The sequence below is a fragment of the Colletes latitarsis genome, chromosome 7 (genome assembly GCF_051014445.1).
Source record: "Colletes latitarsis isolate SP2378_abdomen chromosome 7, iyColLati1, whole genome shotgun sequence".
NCBI lineage: Eukaryota > Metazoa > Arthropoda > Insecta > Hymenoptera > Colletidae > Colletes > Colletes latitarsis.
In genome coordinates this window covers 17759867-17780570 of record NC_135140.1, presented here as the reverse complement: position 1 = coordinate 17780570, position 20704 = coordinate 17759867, and the positions used below count along the sequence as shown (strand labels likewise).

General features: G+C 41.4%; 1 protein-coding gene across 4 annotated transcripts in view; it reads left to right on the top strand.

Annotated features, from left to right (window-relative positions):
- Positions 1-19511, top strand: part of LOC143343710 (ribosomal protein S6 kinase alpha-5) — a 36261-nt gene extending 16750 nt beyond the window's left edge. For all 4 annotated transcript variants that reach the window (XM_076768879.1, XM_076768878.1, XM_076768877.1 and 1 more), the window contains 5 exons: positions 10250-10324; positions 10719-10937; positions 12050-12165; positions 12724-12924; positions 13422-19511. In XM_076768879.1, the coding sequence (XP_076624994.1) occupies positions 10250-10324; positions 10719-10937; positions 12050-12165; positions 12724-12924; positions 13422-15380 (2570 nt within the window). In that variant the 3' untranslated portion in view covers positions 15381-19511. The remainder of the gene's footprint in view (positions 1-10249; positions 10325-10718; positions 10938-12049; positions 12166-12723; positions 12925-13421) is intronic.
- The last annotated feature ends 1193 nt before the right edge of the window (positions 19512-20704 follow it).

Genomic DNA, 20704 nt, shown 5'->3' with positions numbered 1-20704 from the left:
GTCTTTAATGGTAATTCCCTGGTCAGTCTAGGCTGGTTTGAAATATTTAATCCGTGGCCCAAGGTCTATTTTTAATATATCCTAAGCTTCGTTGAATCACACCACTCTTGCTCGTTCTCATGTGTATGCGATTTCTCGAAAACAAGAAGTCCACCGACCAACTTCGACCCCAGATAAGCGGTCACTTTCTTACGCACGTTGCACGTCAATTAAACGCGATAGATACCATGCCAAATAAAATGTCACGTTCTTTTTCTTTATCTTGCAATTACACATATACTCATGTAACAAGATAACTCGTCGGTTTCTTTGTTTCTACATTTTTCTGCAACTTCGATTAATATGTGTGTCCTTGCGGCAGAATGTTGTTTACGTGAAAATAAACTGATTACGCGCGTATGCAATATTATTGAGGTTAGGTTCGAAAGCAATCATCGACTTTACGCAATATTGTTCTATTTGATATATCGTGTATACTTTCCTTATTTGCGTAATAAAAACGATATATAATAATAATTATCCTTCTCTTACAACGATCGGGCGTTTTTCGTTGTTTTTTAAGTTTTTAACACTTACATCGTTGATGTATTTCAATTTGAATTTGAAAACCTAAAAAACTGAAACATCGAGTCGCGTGTTATATTCTAGAACGTGTTTTATTTTTTGAGGTTATGTTTATGGTGTTCAAAGACGATACACGAATTTCTTGCCCCGAAAAGTTCAAGGAATATGTATTTGAGCAATTTTTATCCGCGATACACAACAAAGCAAAAAATGTGTTGATAATTTTTATCGAAATAATCAGTTTAGGTTAGGCCAGGGATAACGGGAAGAATCATAACATCGCGCTTGACACACAGCTAATTTCCTTTGCTTTCGAGCTTCCATTTCTGCGACTTTCACATATCTCGAGGATCGAATTTAACGCTGATCCACGCCAAACGTGCGCAGAAAAGTTTGTTTCAACGTTTAACGTATCGTTTGATACGAGATTGGGTTACGTTGTTCCACGTGCCTCTCGAGCAGCGAGGCCAACGCTGAAACTCGGAATTAGGCAATTTTTATTTCCGGACTAACGAGTACAAATTTTATATTCGTTCGTAAATTACCTTCCATCTACATACCGTTCATAAATTAGAATTCATTAACGAATCTTTGCTGCCCAACCTCGGAATATTTTCACTCTTAATTGCAAGCAGATTTTAGAAAACAATGAAATTTTTCTCTTTAATATTTTCCCGCGAACAATCTGCGTGCAAAATTTAGTCTCCGGCCAAAAGTTAGCGACACAACTCGAGATATCCGTTCGCGCGTGAAAAGTGGACCCTTTTGCAGTTCTGCGTTTCACCTTTTACGTTTGTAAAAGCCTCCTCCTCCTCCTCCTCTACTCGTACGCGCGTGTGCATATCGCCTTTGTTCCGAGAAATCCTTTCAAAAGCTCGACTCTGTTGTGAAAAAAATCCGCTCGCGCGGAGAGGGAGCCACATTCCCCCTCCCCTCGTGTTCCCAGTTGGACAGAAGACGCGAAGAAATCGACGACGTTCGTTTATTCGAGGCGAAAACTCGCACTTTGTACTTCGTCCCTGCGCGCTTAGCGTATGTTAATTCGAACGATTCACGGGAGCGAGCCAACTACTTTGTACGAGTAAACATCTCGATTTAGAAGTTAGAGGCTACGGGCGACCACGGGGACCTCGAGAGCGGGACGAATTCATGAAAATTGTGAAACGATATTCTGAAATTTAAATCGAGAGAGTTAAATATAGACGGGATCGAGCGATTCCTCGTGCTACGAGCGCGTATTTTTGAGAATAGCTTTGTCTTAATCGAGGGAGCTCGTTTCCAAACGATCGCGACGGCCGTGTACGCTTCGACGAATCGAAGACGTTTCGTCATTGTAGGTTAGGTTTAATAACTGAGCAGCTGTGCCTCGCCTTTGATGCCTTTTTACACCGTTCCACGTACACGCAGCGACTGACTAACGATTTCGAACATGTTTTCACGTTCTTGTACTACGCATTGTTGGCGATAGAAAATTTATCGACCACCGGTTGAGGACTAGTTTTGCGTATATTAAACCGGACGTTAAAATTTAATCGGTTTGCGTCAACCGGATTCTCCATCGCCATTTCGCTAACATCAAATTAATTAAATGATGCGTGAGTAGGAAATTATATTAAATTATAGTGCGAACTATAATTAAATTAATTTCGAAAAACACTGGTGTAAGGGGTTAGGTTAGGATCGTTTCCAGTACAGAAATTTAAGGGGAAAGGGTACTGTACTTAGACAGACACGAATGTTTCTTTAAAGAGCGCATAAAAAATTGAATCGCTCCTTTAGGTTAAACGGTTCGGCAGTCGTCGAGTAGTTGCGGAAGTTCCGCTTTTGTCTGACCCAGATTGTCGACATTCACTCGCTATTTCGTAACGGGACAGACTACTTTCTTTCGCTCGACGAAAGCCAAGACTACACGTGCACTTAATATCGTACGAGTTATTCCATTCTCCCGTCTACTCTTAGCACGTCGGGTGGGTGGTTCTGTTATACAAAATAATCAAGGAACGTGACATTTCCGACGTAACGCGGACCTTTACGATCGATGAATCGATGGACACAAAAATAAGAAGGTCGATCGAGTTACAGCGATGCACGATATGCCCACTGTTATCCATGACTTTTGAACGAGGCCAAGACAAATATTCGAACGTTGCAAATGTTATTTAAATATTATTGGACGGATCAAAAAAAGTATTCGTGTATTTCTGAGTGTGTTTCTACACAGAATGGTTACCATCTGGTGGCCAGTATCGTAAGCGGTAATCGTAGACGCAGATACGTCGAAAATGTAGAATACTATTTTTCCATACTCTGTCTTTCTCTCTCCGTAGCGACCTTGGTGCGCATTAGACCCCACAAATTCGTCGTAGCGTTTACTTGTTTCCTCGTGGCGTTGCAGAGGACGTCGAAAGGAACAACGATCGTAAATAATTATCGAAAGGTGTGTATCGGTAAGATAGCGAATTGAGTGTAAATCGTACACGTGCACGAATGCGAACGAGCAGATAAATAAGTATATCGATGTAATTAATAGTCGCGTATAATGTTATGTAATAACTCGTTGCTTAACATTTTCAATAGCGGACCGTTTTGTATCGTTGGTTGCCTAACGCACGTGCTCGACGCGCCAACGATACGTCGAGTTTGTACGGATGTGTTTTAGTTTGAATATTCATTGGCAGCTGTTACCGAGCAAATCAATTGCTTCGATTGTTTGCTCTGCCTGTTTGCGTACAACTAATACTGTGCTCGCGTGCGGTTTTTCATCGCGCCAGAAGTGCCACATCGTAAATCGAGTCGAGCAGTTTTCATTTTTCTACGATCACCGGATAATTTTATCCCGTTGCGTCGATCGTGTCTCGAAATCTCCTTTAAGAGAAAAACACAAATCGTGATATTCTTAGCTTCGTACCAAACGAGTTTTTATCCTGAATTTTTTGCATCAGCAAAAATGAACTTCATAAATAATAGATACAAATTTGAATGGGAGATTTTAGAGACTAAAATAAGACGAAAATCAAGAATACCAATTTGTTGATTGAGGCTTCGTTAAAAAGTTATTAACGTTTAAAGTTCCATACCTACCGAAAAATTTTTTGGCGAAATTGAAAAATGTCAAATCGTTCTAGAAAAATTATTTTTAGTTACAGGGGTTAATTACAATCATTTTTGGTGAATAGACATACCCTCGAAATCCTACGCACTTTCGAGAAAAAAATTTATATACGAAACATATATTTCGTACGCGCTAACTTGTCCGCAGTTAGCAGGTTCGGAACTAAATTTGAATACTCGTCCGTTACTTTACGAGACAGGCTAAACTTTTCCTAATAAGGAATATTAAAACGCTAAAATTATGCCTGTTCCAAGTAGGAGTCCAGTAAGTTGCTTTATTTTCCAAATACATCGGACACCGGCGACTTAAATGCGCAGAGATACATTTACCCGGTTCGCCTCGACTTCGAGTTACATCACGGTGCAACTGGAGCCGCGTAATTCCTTTTGCAGGCGCGAGAAGAAGTCGGTTTCACGAGCGAGCAAGAGGCTTTCCGCGTCGGTCGAATTTTCGTCGAAAGGGTTTCCGCGTGAAATTAACACGCCGGGGGTCCTTCTCGCGTGTCCCCGGCCCTGACTGCCAGCCGAGAATCCATGTCAAGGTAGTAAAAGCGACCACGAGCGCACTCGAGTGTCACCGACGCATTCGTGCACACACCTCTACCTGTCTGTCCCTCTATGTATCTAGATTACGAGCCGCCAGTGGATTCGAATGTCTTCTTACGACCCACTTGTACCGCCACGAGTTTCCATGCTTTTCGTGGAACGTTTCGACGCGAAATACGATCCCTCGATCGGCTTTTAACCAGGGATTAAAAAGGTTCCGAAAATAACCGGCTTCGCTCTGGTTATGTATCGGTCGAAACGGGTTCAACGTAACCTTTATTTTCCTAAAGACTATTTCAAGTTGCAACAGATTAAAAATAATTGTTAACAACTGACGGCTGTGGATAAAAGAATAATTTTAACGATCATTTGTCTGCAGTTAAACTTAAAATGTTTCAGTTATTTGCAATTTTCTGTGCGATAAATTTTATTTGACGCCACCTGTGCACTGTTCTGCGACCCCCTAGCGGTCACGCCCCCTACTTTGGAAGACACTGATAATAATACTGTGCGCAGAGCGTGTTACGTATGGATTTTAATATAACTTTGTAGGTGGAGAAAAACGTTAGATCTGTGGGAAAGTTCAGCCGTTTTTGTCGTTCACGGTATTGCAGCATGAATAAATAATGAGATCAGTTAAAAATAGTATCCATTATTATCTTGAACTGCCATTTTGTAGCCACGAAGGTGACTTTAGAATTAACCTTTCCGTTTTCACCGTACCCATATGCCTACATATTTGGAATTATTAATATAAACATAAACAGAGTACTTTAATAACAAATATACGAAGTTTTACTATAAATGTTTCAATTTACTACAAACTTCGCGGGATTCGAGAGATCTACAGCTTCTGATTCTCGATTTCCTGCAGAGAAATCTGCTTTCTAGCCGTCTGCAGGACGTTTCTCATTTTTTTCGCGGGAATCCCCGGCGTTCGGCGCGCGCAGCTCGACTCGAATCGACGTGTCGCGTACGCAAGTTTCGACCAGGCTGTTGAAATTTCGCGGTTCGTGCTACGTGTGCGAGAGATAAAAAAGAAAAAGGGACGAAATAAAAGAAAAAGTTACGCAAAACTGGGACGGAGAAGCGCGAAAGTGAAAGCAGAGCGGTGACGTGTTTCGAAATGAAATCCCAGACGTTAAGCGAAGGCTCGATATCGTTATTTCTTCGCTTCTCGACCGATTCGCCTGTTCGTGGAACAGAATCATGATTATGGATCGATTTACAGAACGATGAGTCGCGAGTCGTTTCGTGTTACACGATTTGACTTGGAGCCAGAATACGATATATCGTTTACATTTATTTATTTTTTGCTGTTAGATACTAAATACTTATAATTTTGTTTAAACATTTTGATGTATGGAACATGTAGAAATTTAATTACTCGAGACATCGGTGACCTAATCTAATAAAAATCGGTGCGTAGTGACACGGTCGAATTACGCGGCGCGTCTGTCGCGTTCGTTGGTTTGCCGCTTGTTTTTAAATATCCAGCTGCGCTCCCGGTGCATATTTATGTTGCGCGCGCACTCATTCGCGCCCGCACACCTGCTGATATTAGCAGCACTGCAGGTGCATGCACCTTTGCACACGATACCTCGAATAACCAGCGTTCCGCGTGATATTTCGCGATCTTGCATGATCTTGCCACACTGTGATGGATGACAAATCTCTCTCTGTCTATCACCGTCTTTGTCCTTCGCGTTTCGTCTGTCTCTGCACCGTTCAGAGTGCACTCAATCCACGGATATACGCATCGAATATTGCCCAGCACGTGATATCTCGTGCACAAAGCAGTAACATTCGTTGGTAATGAACTGAACTAAGCACGAGTAGGAAGACATATTATAATTTAAGCGTAACGTGCACGCTGAGTAACGGAGAAATAAAATTGCAAATTGAATCATATTATTCCTCGTATAAACGATTTAACGGCGATACAAATAACACATTATGCGTATTATAAATAAGCAATTGATCTATTATTATTTAACCCGCGAACAGTGGGAGGCACGGTGATAAATGAAACTTGGACAGGGTCCACGAGTCAGAACAGGTTGAGAAACACTGTCACACTCGATAAAAGCACACGGCGTAAAGCGTGTTCAAACCTTGATATTTCAAATTTGATTGCAGCGCAATGGCAGTGTTTAACTTACCATATATTTTCCGTTCTAATCTGCGATCCGTGCGAATTCATAAATTTATAAAATGAAAAAAAGGAATGTAAGCGCGCGGTGGACGCGTATCGCTGTTTAACGCAAATAAAAAAAGTATAAATCAAATTATACGTCGAGATCTTCGCGAAAGATGGCGTTGCCGACAAAGAACTTCGCGTGGAGCGAAGTAAAACGACGAACCACGTTTCGCGTATTCGGGAAGAAATGGTATTTTTAGTGCGTTTCTCGTTGGAGAAAAGGACAAAAATAATATTCGATTACGTTCTCGAGTTTGACAAACAAGTATATCGAATGTTTTTATTCGATATATCTCCCATAGAAGACCACACAGTGGTCGCAAAAAATTATTTTATCTGCGACATTCGCTGGGAACGGGACCGACTCGACATTCGAAGTCGCGGATAGGCTCGCTGGAAGATCGTTTTTGCAATCACCTTGCTCGACCTTGTCTGGGTTTTCTGGCATAATAAACGGTCTCCGGATATCGATTCAAAAGTTGTCTAATCATTCTGTCTGATACACACTTGATACGAGGCTTCTTCGTGCGATAGCTATGTTTTGATTAATTCAGAAGTGGGGTGCAAACAGAGAGTATAATAATAGGAGGCCGACAAAACGTGGCTGGATAATAGTATATTTCACGAATTCGATGAAAACAAGGATGATGCAGTGATTTTCCTCGAGCACGCGATCAACGTTAATGACTTGCTATAAATTACTAGCGAAACATTTTATCGAAGTTTATCAAGAGTAGCAGTTTTAATTGCGATTAAATAATTTTTAACCATCTTAAATACTCTCTTAAATTCATGAACTTGTTTTAATGCAATTCTGATGGGATTTTCTTAGTATCTCATTTTTGTTTTATAAATATTACATTAACTTAATTACTCTTCGCCTTTTTATTATAAACCGAAGTACCCCTTTTTGTAATAATTCTTTCCAAGGAATTGTAGGCTATGGTATTGTTGTCGTTGGATTTTGAGGCGTCCTGTACGACGCGAACAGCCGATGTTCGGTTTAAAAATAAAGCGAAACGTTGATTAAAATTAGATTTCGCTGGAAATTCTCGGTGTCTTATCGACGAAAATACGGTTTTAACAAAGCGATCACGAAAGTGCCCTGGCCTCCGATAATTTCGCAAGGTCTGACGAAACAAACAAAAAAAAAAAAAGCGTCGGCTTCGTCGACGCGATTCGAAACGGTGTTTCCCAAACCCGAACCGGCGGGAGAAAAATGGTGGACCGTTGTTTCGTAACGAAATCAAGGCGGTTTATCGATTTACGCGAGCAGAAAACACGAATCAATTAGAGCAGAAACTTAATCGAGGGAATTAACAACGGATCCTCGCACCTTTCCAGCGATCGGAGCCAGTTTCATTTACACCTATCTACAGTTCCGATCAATTATGTTACACCCGTTATAATTAGTGAACTACTTATTCTTCGTGCTAAAATTGCCACGAGGTTGCAACTCGTGCAGCATCGTCTGTTTTAAAACGACATTCCCGAGCTTGAGTCTCACATATTGTGTAATCGTGTTAGTCTCATCGATATAGGGTCATTTCGTAAGTCGTGTGTGTCTCTCAAGAATTTCGTGTCCAAAAAAAATATACAAGGTGTTCGATCACTCCTGGGAAAAATTTTAATGAGAGATTCTAGAAGCCAAAATAAGACGAAAATCAAGAATACCAATTTGTTGATGGAGGCTTCGTTAAAAAGTTATTTTTGGCCTCTACTGATGAATATCGACCATCTAACACAAACTCGGTTTAGTGATTTGATTTGATTTGATGGAACTCTGTATACGTTTAAAATGTGCCAAAAAATCCGACAGAAAAACGCACAGAGACGCGTGAAACGACCGTTTGGAAATGTAAGTTGGGTTAAGTTACATATTTTTTATAGGCCTAGATACATCCTAGACCTAATCCAGATGTAACCTAGCCAAGCCAGAGCTAACCTAGATACAGCATAGGTCTACCCTAGATTCAAACCATTCTACTTCAGAGTTAGCTTAGGCATGACCTAAACATATCCTAACGTAAATTACACCTAATTCAGAGTTAATTATACTGATATAACCCAGATTCAACAATCACTGTTTTAGATATAAATCATTTTAATACTGACTAAAGCTAAACGTTGTCTAAATTTACTTCAATTCAACTCACACGTAATCTAGAGCCATCCTTACGTAGACATAACCCAGATTCAGCAGGGAATTGTTGTAGACTTCACTCATTTTAACAAACCCAGCTTAGATTGTCCAGATCTATCCTCACCTAACTGGTGCTCAGACACTGTCAACTGTTTTAGTCCAACTCACATCCAAATTTTACTTAGATTCGGTAAATAATTATTTAATTCGTCTTAACAGAGAACCTAGACATCGCCTGTTGTTTAATTCAATCATAACTTAGATTCAGAAGACATTTACTGCAGACTTGCATTATTTTCACACAGACCTAGCTTATCCTAGTCTAATCTCCTGACACTCCCAGTTTAAATAAATTACATAGACCTATCTTGGTCTAACACACACACCTAGTGCAAAGTTAATCTTCGCAAGCATAATCTAAATTCAACAACTTACTTTAACACAGACCTAGCTCTCCCTCGCACAGGGTAATTCAAAGCTAACCTATCTTATTTCAAATATAACTTAGATTCACCAGAGGATTGTCTACTATTATAAGTACGTGGCTAGATACTGCCATTTTGAAGTCCATATTTTCAACTTCAAATTCGTATTCAGCGACCCCAAAAACCCCCTAGCGGCAATTTTCAAGCAAATACGATTGATTTCGTATATTCCAACCGCCATATTGGATCGACCGCCATCTCCAAAGTAGAATATCGATTCTCGAATCCACCATTTGAATTTAGTATTTTCAACTCTGGACTTCTGAACGTAAACTCAAAAATACTCGAATAACAAGCTTCGTTGTAATATGTTTATGAAAATATTCACGCAACGAATGATTAAAAGGTCAACTGCGAACGATAGGTGTTTTATAAACGCAACATTATGCAACGAGTAGCATTAACGTTCCACTGTGGCGACGGGAAACCATTCACAGTTTTCGCGACATCTTGATTTTTCTAATTAATAGGAAATACGTAAACGTTTCCTGTTAATCGACTAGGTTAATCCGATATTCGAAAGTACGTTGGACGAAAGTTCCGAACGATCGAAAGTCCGACTGAAGGCATTCAAATAGAAAGTTCAGTTAACAGTATTTCGATAACCGAGTCCAGATGAAAGTACTCGTCAAGCGTGTTCTTTTTGCCCTCCGAGAGTAACACAAGTACGAAACGATTAAACGATCACTACTTTTCATCGTTCGATAAAGTGGCCGATACTTCGAGAGCCATTCGTACGATAGAACATAGGATCCGTACTTCCTTTGAACTCTGTTCTCGACTCCTGACCTCTATTACTGTTATTGTATCATGTTTGCGAGAAACGGTTGTATTTATTTCATCTTTTTTATTTCACGTCCTTGTTGCACACAGTTACAATAACGGAGAAACGATAAAGATGCGGAGGAAGGAAAATAAAAAACAAAATGGATAAGAAACATGGTGCAGCCACAGTGCTGTTACAAAATCTAATTTCGAGTATTTATGCTCTCAACACAATTAACGTGAATATGATAAATATGATTAATTTAAAATTGGACGTTGGTTGATAAAAATATGTGCTCTTTTATCAATCGTCGATTTTTACTGGTCTGAAATTAAATTTTAATGTAATTTCGCTAGATTTTTATTTCTGACCTTGATCCGATATTTTCACGATTACGTACAATCTGTAATCGAAAATAATTTTGTTCGTTGCAGTAAACCTGGAAGACAGCGGGGGCCAGAGGGTAGATATGACGCACTTTGATTTGTTGAAAGTCCTTGGAACTGGAGGTACGTGAACGAAATACTTTGTTGAAGTCATTAAATCAGCGATGAAACCTGCCAGATACTCAAATAACTTTTATTACACAATGTGTTCGCGTTATTAGCAACCACTCTTGTAAACGTATGGCGTAAGAAATAAACGTAAAGAAAGAAAGTCTTACTATTTCTCTTTCAACGAGAATTATACTTGCACAATAGTTCTCAAAATTTCAAATTTCAAAGCAATCTTAATTTTTTTATTTTTTAAAATAAGATTCATTACTTATCTTTCGTGGAGAACGAAACTATTCTGTGTATGGTATTGGAGAACAATGTTACGTGAGAATTTTGTAATAAACGTTGTTTGAGGACGTGGTAGAATGAAAGTTGGAGTACACGAGTCATGAAAATTTTTGTGCAGCTTACGGAAAGGTGTTCCTGGTGCGAAAGAGAACGGGCACCGACGCTGGTCGTCTTTACGCCATGAAAGTCCTGAAGAAAGCGTCCATCGTGCAAAAGAAGAAGACGACGGAGCACACGAAGACGGAGAGACAAGTTCTGGAGGCCGTTCGAGACAGTCCTTTTTTAGTAACGTTGCATTACGCCTTTCAGACGGATGCGAAGCTCCATTTGATTTTAGGTAAAACGCCTCAGAAGCTTCGTTGGATCATTAATCCCTCGAATGGTTCTTTCACTCTTGCCAGTGGGTTGAAACGCATGAAACAAACACATCGTTAAAGAAATTTCTTCTTTGAAATACAGCAGAATCTCCACTATCCATATTATCACCAAGAATCATTTTATTTTCATTATCCAAAAGTGAAATTTAGTTTTTAAGCTTTGATTATTAATCTAATAGAAGTATTCTTCTGTCCAAACCAAAATGTCCTCTTACTACTTTTGATAATGGACGTTCTGCTCTAATTACCACTTTCTGTGTAATACTCTTCGCCAATGAATCATACAGATCTTTCGAGTTTCATCTGCATGAACTTTGGAGCAGATTCTATGGATTCTGAATGTTTTCTATAGCTTCTTGATTACGCAAGGCAGTCTCTTTGACAAAATATTCAGGCAGCAGAAAGGATGATCAATCTGCGAGTGATAAATCTTGGCAGTGAAGCAATAAAATTTGAATTCATGCATTAGAATTCCTCTGTCGTCAAAAGAATACCAGATGATGTTTTAAAAGATGCAAAGTGAAATATGAAATGTCTTTTTTATATGAATTCTGAGTCGTTTCCTGTACCTTCCTGATCTAGAAAGTTCTCTCCCTTTTTTTAGATTGTTCGAGTAGTATTAGAAAACATCGACAGACAATCAAAGAAATGTATATAAAAGCCTTTTAGGTACTTTCTATCTAGAGAAGAATACAAGTTGATGATTGAAACGATCCAAAGCAAAACATATTAAATACTTTTCATTGAGATAAAACTCCTAGGGACTTTTTGTTTAGACAATATGGTAGAAACTGATGGCAGAAACATTATATTCGACGTTCCATGCGTTACAGCCCATCGTTTCGTCGACGCATTTCAAAGACACGAGTAGAATAAAGGAAACATTGTTACGCTTTAAAGTCTCAGTAACTTTTCTTTTTTATACGCCGTTCGTGTTTTCGATCGGCCATTTTGATTCTTCGCGACGGTACGCAAATAGGTGTTTATAGAACCAGGCGTCACCGTGCTTCGAAGAATATTGTTCGATTTAGCTCTGAAAATGGTTAAACAACATGATCGTTTGCGTTTGCAGATTATGTCAGCGGCGGGGAGTTGTTTACACATTTGTATCAACGAGAACACTTCACCGAGGACGAAGTGCGAATTTATATCGGAGAGGTTATTTTGGCGCTAGAGCATCTGCACAAAGTAAATCTTATTTTTCTCTCTCCCCTATCGAAATGCATTCTATTCTTTCGTTTATCGTATCACCGTACCAAAATTTTATTTCTTTTTTTTTTTCTTTCTCTTTTTAACGGTTAGTTTCGTACTATAAATTTTATTTACAATCCGTGCTGCTCTCAATTAGGGGCTCACTTATACAAGTTTCATTTTATATGCTGCACAAGTTGAACACTCGATCGAAATATTTTCAATTTTAACAAACAATTTGCTCTTGAATTGTTTACAAATGTGACCTCTGATCACCTTGAGCAGACTGGATTGGCGTATTGTTGACGATGAACTTTTGCAAAAATACCGCCATCATAAATTCGAGAATATTTATTTTATAAATGTTTAACGATCTGTGTACAGGGTGTTTCGTTCTGATCAAAGTTTCATTCAAGTATACCACAAGATATTTCTAGTTTATTTCGATAAATTTTTTTTTCGAGACACCCTGTATATTACCTGTAGCATCAATGCCACAACGTTCCCTTTCCTCTTGTACGATATTAACGATGCCCACGAAATTTTCTGTTGCAGCTCGGAATTATTTACAGGGACATTAAATTAGAAAACATTCTGTTGGACAGAGAAGGGCATATCGTGTTAACAGATTTCGGGCTGAGCAAAGAGTTTCTGCCGCACGAACGGGACAGCAACGCTCGTGCTTACTCCTTTTGCGGAACTATCGAGTACATGGCACCGGAAGTGGTACGAGGGGGCTCCGCGGGCCACGATATTGTGAGTCAGGATGAATTTACGTCACGATTTGTTCCCTTCTGTTCTTGGAACTTCGTTATCGCGCTTCAGCTTGTCACTGTCAAATACAATGTTTATCGTCCCGACGTTTGTTTCGTTTAATCGGTCATCGAAGCTTCCATTAACGGCACGCGAACGTATCACGTGACATTTTATTTTCGTCCATTAACGAAAGAACTGTACCCCGAAAAATTGGACGAAACAAAAGATGATTATCATCTCGCTGTTGTATGCCCTAAAACTCGAACCTTTTGTACTGGGATTTCATTCCTCGTTGATTCAGTACTGCAAGAAGCTATAAGGAAGTAGCTTTTAAACAATTCTGACCATTGAATCTGACTTCTCAGACTCTGACTCTTCAGTCTACATTAAATGTTAACGTTGAATCATATCCAGTGCAGAAGGTTGCAACGTCCCAAGGACGCCAAGCATCCAGAAATCCCTGTGAAACATTCCATCGAATTACTGACAATTTTCAGGCGGTGGACTGGTGGAGCGTGGGCGTGCTCACGTACGAGTTGCTGACTGGCGCGTCTCCTTTTACGGTCGAGGGAGAAAAGAACACCCAGCAGGATATCTCGCGAAGAATACTGAAGACGGATCCACCCATCCCCAGCCACCTGAGTCCCACCGTACAAGATTTTATCCTACGTTTGCTGGTGAAGGATCCGCGACAGAGGCTCGGCGGAGGTCCCGACGACGCCAGAGAGTTAAAGGATCATTCGTTCTTTAGAAAAGCATCGCCTCCGTTCAACTGGCAGACCCTGGAGAGACGACAGATCCCACCGCCCTTCGTTCCTCGCATTGCCCACGAGCTGGACACCAGCAACTTCTCCGACGAGTTCACCAAAATGATAGCCGCGGATAGTCCGGCGGTCGTGCCACCCAATTACGACAAGATCTTCAGAGGTTACTCGTACGTGGCGCCCTCTGTTCTCTTCGGCGACAACGTGGTCAGCAAGGACATCTTCAAAGAAGCGACCAAAGCCAGCACAGAGTCCCAGCGACCGTCCGCGTCGGACGTGCTGGCCGCCAGATTCGAGGAATCCACCTTCTTCCAGACCTACGAGCTGGACCCGCGCGAAGAGGCGCTCGGCGACGGGAGTTTCTCGGTCTGTCGCAAGTGCAGGCATCGGAAAACGCAGCAGGAGTTCGCTGTGAAGATCGTCAGTCGCAGGATCGACTGTGGACGGGAGGCCAACTTGCTGAGGACCTGCCAGGGCCATCCGAACGTGGTGAAGCTGGTCGAGGTCCATCAGGACAGGGCTCACACGTACCTGGTGATGGAGTTGTTATCCGGGGGCGAACTGTTGCGCAGGCCGCGACCCTTCACGGAGCAACAGGCCGGCAGGATAATGCGACACCTGGCGTCCGCTGTGCGCTTCATGCACTCGCGAGGCGTGGTGCACAGAGATCTGAAACCCGAGAACATAGTCTTCGCTCACGATGGCGAGGACTCCTCGGTAAAGATCGTAGACTTTGGATTCGCCAGGGTGAAACGTGGCTGCGAGCCTCTGCACACGCCCTGTTTCACGCTTCCGTACGCCGCGCCGGAAGTGGTGGCCCGACAAGGCTACGACCAGAGCTGCGACCTCTGGAGCCTCGGGGCCATCCTGTACTCCATGCTGTCGGGGAAGCCACTGTTTAGAACAGGCTCCCCGGACCTGGCCACCAGGATCAGAGCGGGTGAGATCGATTTCGACAGCGAGGCGTGGAGCCACGTGTCCAACCTCGCGAAACAGGTCGCCAAGGGTCTGTTGACCGTCGACCCGACCAAAAGACTGACAGCGAGCGGGTTAGCCAATCACGCGTGGCTGGCCGAATCCAGTACTTCCATTGACGTGATCACGTTGGATGTCAACACGACCGCCAGCTTCCTCGAGAAGCCGGAAGGTTTCAGGCTGCGCGAGGTGGACGGCGCGCGGCTAGCGCAGAGGAGGAAGCTGCACAAACGGTCCACTTCCAGCTCCGTGTCCTCCTCCGCGTCCACGGCTTCCTCCAGCCCGTCTGTTCTGCTCCTGCGACCGCCCAGCGCGGCGACGAACCCCGCCACCTCAGCCTCCCCAGCCCAACCGAGCGCCTTCGATTTCGGCGAGGACAAGGTCAACGAGTACCTCAGCTCCCTGTCGTCCTCCTCCGACTCCAACTCGCCGAGGATCACGCAACAGGACACCCCGAAGAAACGACGCAAGCGCGACGACGACGAGGACGAGTCCCAATCGAAACGTCACAAGAGGAACGCGGACAGCGGGATCCACAAGAGCAGAATCGGTCCCGTGACCAGGTCCAGAAAGCGAAAACTGGAGGAACAGACCGGAAATGGCGACGGCGGTTCGACGGAGTCGAGCGAGACCTCGTGCGGCGACTCCAGGGACCTCCATCGGAAACAGAAGGCTGGGAAGCGGCCCAAACGACTCGCCACTATCATAGTGGAGTAAATCATGTTCTTCTATTTTTCTTTATTTTTTTTTTTTTTTTGTCTCTTCGAATCGGTTCGGCAGGCTCGCACCTCCTCGTGTCTCCTATGCATTTCACGTGATGTTGCAACGTTGCTGCCTCCGAAGCTCGCGCGCGAGCAAATCATTGCGTCATTCCTATTTACGGAACCGCGGCCAGGGACTCCCTTTTCGAACTTCGTTTCGTTTGATTTACGTTCGGCCAAGAACAATTGCAGTTCGCGGTTTTGCCGCGTCGTTTTGAAACGATTGGGGGATCCAACTTTAGAGAAGCATCGTTTCTCCGAGTTTCGCTTGTATCGTGCACGATGATCTTTTAAGGAAACGTTAAACACTCTTAATGGAAATTTTTACACGGTTTTAAAGTGCTCGCGAAGATGAACAAGTTTGATTCGAAGCGTTTTTGAGAATAACGCATGCGCAAGAAATTATTGGGAGAAAGTAAGTATCTGATCATGATATGTTGATTTGCACCAAGTATGTCTGCAAAAAAATCAGTCGTGTCTTGCTATTTTGTACATTATTCAATGAATTATATCGAAAATATTTCGAATAGAATTTTCTTAAATTAATGGAAACATTGAGAGCAATCTTTAAAAATCGTGATCCTCCGATCGACGTCTTCAGTGCAATACAAAGCGTTGGATTAAAAACGCTAATTTTTAAGTTTGATCCGAAATTTTGAGAAACTCGTGCTCGATTCGTAATGGGTTCCTTGGACGACGCTGTTCTTTATCGCAATCTTTAAATTATTGTAGATACGTTTAATTTTATGCCATGCTTAGGATTACGTATTATCGATCGGAGCTGTGGAAAATAGTATTTCAAGTAGAAAATAAGGACTACGCTGCTTCCTTACCTTATAGAAAGTAATTTCTATGTTCATCGTGATACTCCTATACAGCGTGAATGGTTTAAATGAATACAGACAATTACTTCTGGCTGAAGATATTAAGTGTTGGTATCTAAATTAAGGTATCTTAATGTGTCTTGTTCAAGTGCCACCACGTTCAGTTAAGTGTCTTGCTGAAGGTACAAGGAAGTCGACGTGGAATGAAATATTTTTTCCAGACGATCAATCACAGATATTTCTTACCATTTTTAAAGAATCCTCGAATTACGTATTATCACGAACATTTTACAATTATCATCTTAAAACAGTATTTATCTGTTGTTCCACAGAATATTACTGCATAGAGTGTAGAATGATTTTCATGAAATTATGTAGCTTCATTAACACGTGAACTGCCACACCAGTTTTCCTAGCTTAATGAATAGAAATATTCGATAGTTCAGTGGAGTATTTATTATTTTATAGTATTCTTAATGTCAATGGCATTATTAAAAAATTTACAAGTATTAAATACACGTAGATTCAAAGCACCGGTCAATAGTGACCCAACGTGACCACAACCAACGTGTTAAAAAAAGACATAACCGTGAAATTTTTGAAACTGATAAAAGAATTTGAATCCACATCAACTTCCTCGCGTCTTCGTCTGTAAAATTGATGTAGTTTCAGTATTGATTGATAAAAACTGAACCCCGATCGACGCGAAAAAGCAAAATGCTTTACAGACAATATTCTGGCAATCAAGATGGCCGTCAAGCTTCTTTCTATTATTTTCTATCGCGAGTACTATGTTCGCTCAGCTCTCCCGCGTCGATATTTAGGCGTATGTATATATACACACACACACGCGCTGTGTTCTCATACGAATATAAACGTTGTTTAGGTAATTATATAGATTAAGGTCTGGGTCAGGTCTGGGCAACTTGAATGAATTATTACGTGTTACCATCGCTCGATTTTAGTTTCCAAGATATTCGCAAAAATATGTTGTACGTTACATATTGTACTTTCAAGATTTTGGCTAAGTTTGAAGTTTAGCGTAGGTTAATTATAGGATAACCTATAAATCTACAAGTAGTTTGAATATTCAAGCGTGTGCCGTGATATGCACTCAATTTTATAGTAAAAGTAACCTTGCTAATTTCATAAATACACCATCATTAAGGTGCAAGTGACGAGGCCTTCGCGATAAATAATTGACCGATAATTAATTAGTTACATTCGGTTAGGTAAACCGATTCATTGTTATTAAAGTCGGTTAAATGAAATCTTTAAGTTTACAGAATTCAATGTAGTAGTAGCAATTTTTCACGAATATCTCCGACACTAAAGCGACGGTAACACGTACAGAAAAAAATTACTTCGAATTGTTAAGGTGTTTCACAATTATCGAAGTCGGCTAACAGGACCCCCATCTATATAATTTACCGTTGTTTATTACGGGAGGGAAACATCGACGTAATCGCGGTCCGATCTTTAGCGCGCGATTTGTACAGTGTCCTATTTCGCCTTGCCGCAAACCACGGGGAAGATCGGGACCGATCCTAAACGCGTCAGAGTCTCCATTTTGCGTTGATTTCTTTGTCACGTTGTCTGTGATCAACCGTAAACGTTTGAAGCGCTTCATCGTTTCCCCGGGCGTGTTCCTAGACGTCCCGAGTCGCCTTTTAACAACTCGCCCCCTATCCTCAATCGTTCCGTGATAAAGGGGAATCCCACGGTGAGCTCCGAGCTGCGCACGACGCCATCTCGAGTGAAGACTTCCCGTGAAACTCCTTCTCCTCCACCCTTATCCGCCTCCTCATTCCTCCCCCTGCCCCCCACTGCCCGAAAATACATAGCAAATGTGCCTCAGATGCTCGCCACCGATCGGCGAGTGGAAGGAAAGACAATTTCGAGTAGGTGTGTGCGGTTCGCACGTCTCTCGAGGATCGAGAACGGCGAGGAAAACTTATTTATTTAACGGAAGAGGCGCGCGCCATGAGGGAGAGAGAAACAGAGAGAGAACCAGAGAGCGAGAGAGAGAGAGAGAGAGAGAGAGAGAGAAAGAACGAGAGAGCGAGAGAGCGAGAGAGCGAGAGAACGAGAGAGAGACACGGCGCGCGTCGATTTTACAGACTATTCGAAACGGTGGTTCTGTTCACTAGCATATATCGAATGCTATTCTTATACATTGATTTTTAGTCCTGAATCTTTATAAAAATATTATATAAAAAAAAAATTATATATATACACACGCGTAGGATATATATATGTATATCTATATATACATATATACATACTTGTACACGAACGACACACGAAAAACATACATGTGTACATTCTAGGGTGTTAGATTATAGGGTCGATGAGGTCATCAAGTACTATATATGTTTCTCGAAATTCCTTCGTTTCGTACGAATGCGTTTACGTGGTGTGACGGTCGGAACGAAATTAATTGGCCGCGTGAAGGCCACCCCCCGCTCCTCGTCGGCTAAATCCGTGCGCGAAACAATATGGCGCGCGGTTAACACCGACCCCGAGTCTACGGAGCAGCCAATCGAGTTCGATTCGATCGTGTTTGCGAACGATGAACAAGAATTATATATAGAATGATTTAATGGACGGAGCATCGAATCGTTGTCAGCGAAGAAAAATATAGCAGAAGAGTGTTGCGCTCATCAGCGAAAGGTTTGCGAACGTTCAGAGTACCGAGATTTATTTTCGTAGAAATTTTTAATGCGACAGGCTTCGACTCCCCGCTGCCCCCACCCCCCATCCCCCTCCGCTAATCTTCGAACAACTTCTAGTCCAAAACCGTTGTCCCGCGAAAGTCAGTTTGAACATTTTCGATACGTCGGTCACACGCCGCAGAGCGGAGTCGAACCTGAACGCCGTCGAGAAGAAGTTGCTTCTTTGGTGAGTTTTCAATGTCTTTGTTGGACGATTGGTTGTGTAGAGTGACTTGCGGATTTGTTTGCAATTCGCGAAAAAGCAAATTGAAAACGTGGAACGAGGTCTTTCGTTACGAAGCTTCGTTCTCGAGAAAATGGACGACGAAGGTGCGCGGCGCTGGTGTCGATCTATCAAACATCTTCGAGAGATTGAAGAAGTACTAGAAAATTTATATTTTTATAATGTCGATAACATTTATCAAAAACTCAGTAATTTTTTTAGGCTCTAATCTTACTAACAAGATTTCAAAAATGTTGATACATTTTAGTATAACTTCTAAAGTATTCGATCAGGTTTTACAATACAAAATAAGTTTGACTTGTGTATTTTCTTCCTCTTTCTTTTTTACATAATATCTATTCTTCGTTGATAAGATATATTATAAATCGTAACATACGTAGACATCGACTTAAGTGTCTCGAGAAATGAGAAAGAATTCTCGTGCCCCGCGCATCTTCAACCTCGATCGTGACTTTAACGAAGGTTCGTACGAAAAAATCGTACTCTACGTTTTCGATGTATTTTTTTCGCGTATTGTCGTCTAGTGTCCTCTTTTCTTTATTTTGTATTCGAATTAGGACAACTAGCGATTATTAGGGATCGGCGATTACTTTAACGCGTGATAACAAGTCTGTGAGTCGCTGAGCGTCGAATTAGCCTTTAAGGACGAAGAGAAAGGAGTCTGAAGGGTTTGTTGATTGCTGTGAGAAGAAAGTGTGGCATTAAAGAGGGGCGGCGAAGACTGAAATGGTTGTACACCGACTCAGGGAACAGAGAGACGCGACCGAGAAAATTCTTTAAAAATCGAATAACGAGGATAAGCGTTCCATGGAGACGCGTGCTTCTACCAAAGACGACCGAAGCGATAAAATTGCTCTGCAAAGACCAAAAATGATACCGCGCTTATCTTGTCGAGAGCGTGAAACTGAATCGTAATTGTCGGGCGTAACAGTTTATCGTGTATGACGAATGAAAGGAAACAAAAAAAAAAAGAAGAAAGAAACGAAACAAAGAAATATTTAATGAAAAAAATGAACAGATATAAAGAATTATATATTTAATATAAGACTATATTAGGAAAATCATATTTCTTTAATAAAAGAATATTTCTCTTTAGAATCGTAAAAAAAAGTCATTATTCGAGTTTTTATGAGTTGAATCAGTTGGCCCGGTCCGAGGAAGAACTGATTTCTCTTTTTTTTTTCTAGATACATATATCACTGTTACGTTATTAAGGAAAGAAGATAAAACAACGGATATCCTTGGAGAATACGTATATTTATACAGGGCGTCGTAAGAGTCTAGTGCATTCTTTTTGACGATTTGTAACCGATCGAATCATATCATCGCGATCGTCGCGGTTAAGGTTATGTTCATAGATGTTAACGAATAGCATTTCTTTTAAGTTTGGACGGTGGTAAAGTTTCTTACGTTTATGGTTCTGCGACCGAACGAAAAAAAGACAAAAGAAAAAAAAAAATGAAACAAGAGTATTTCTTCGACAACGGCGTTTCGTGGC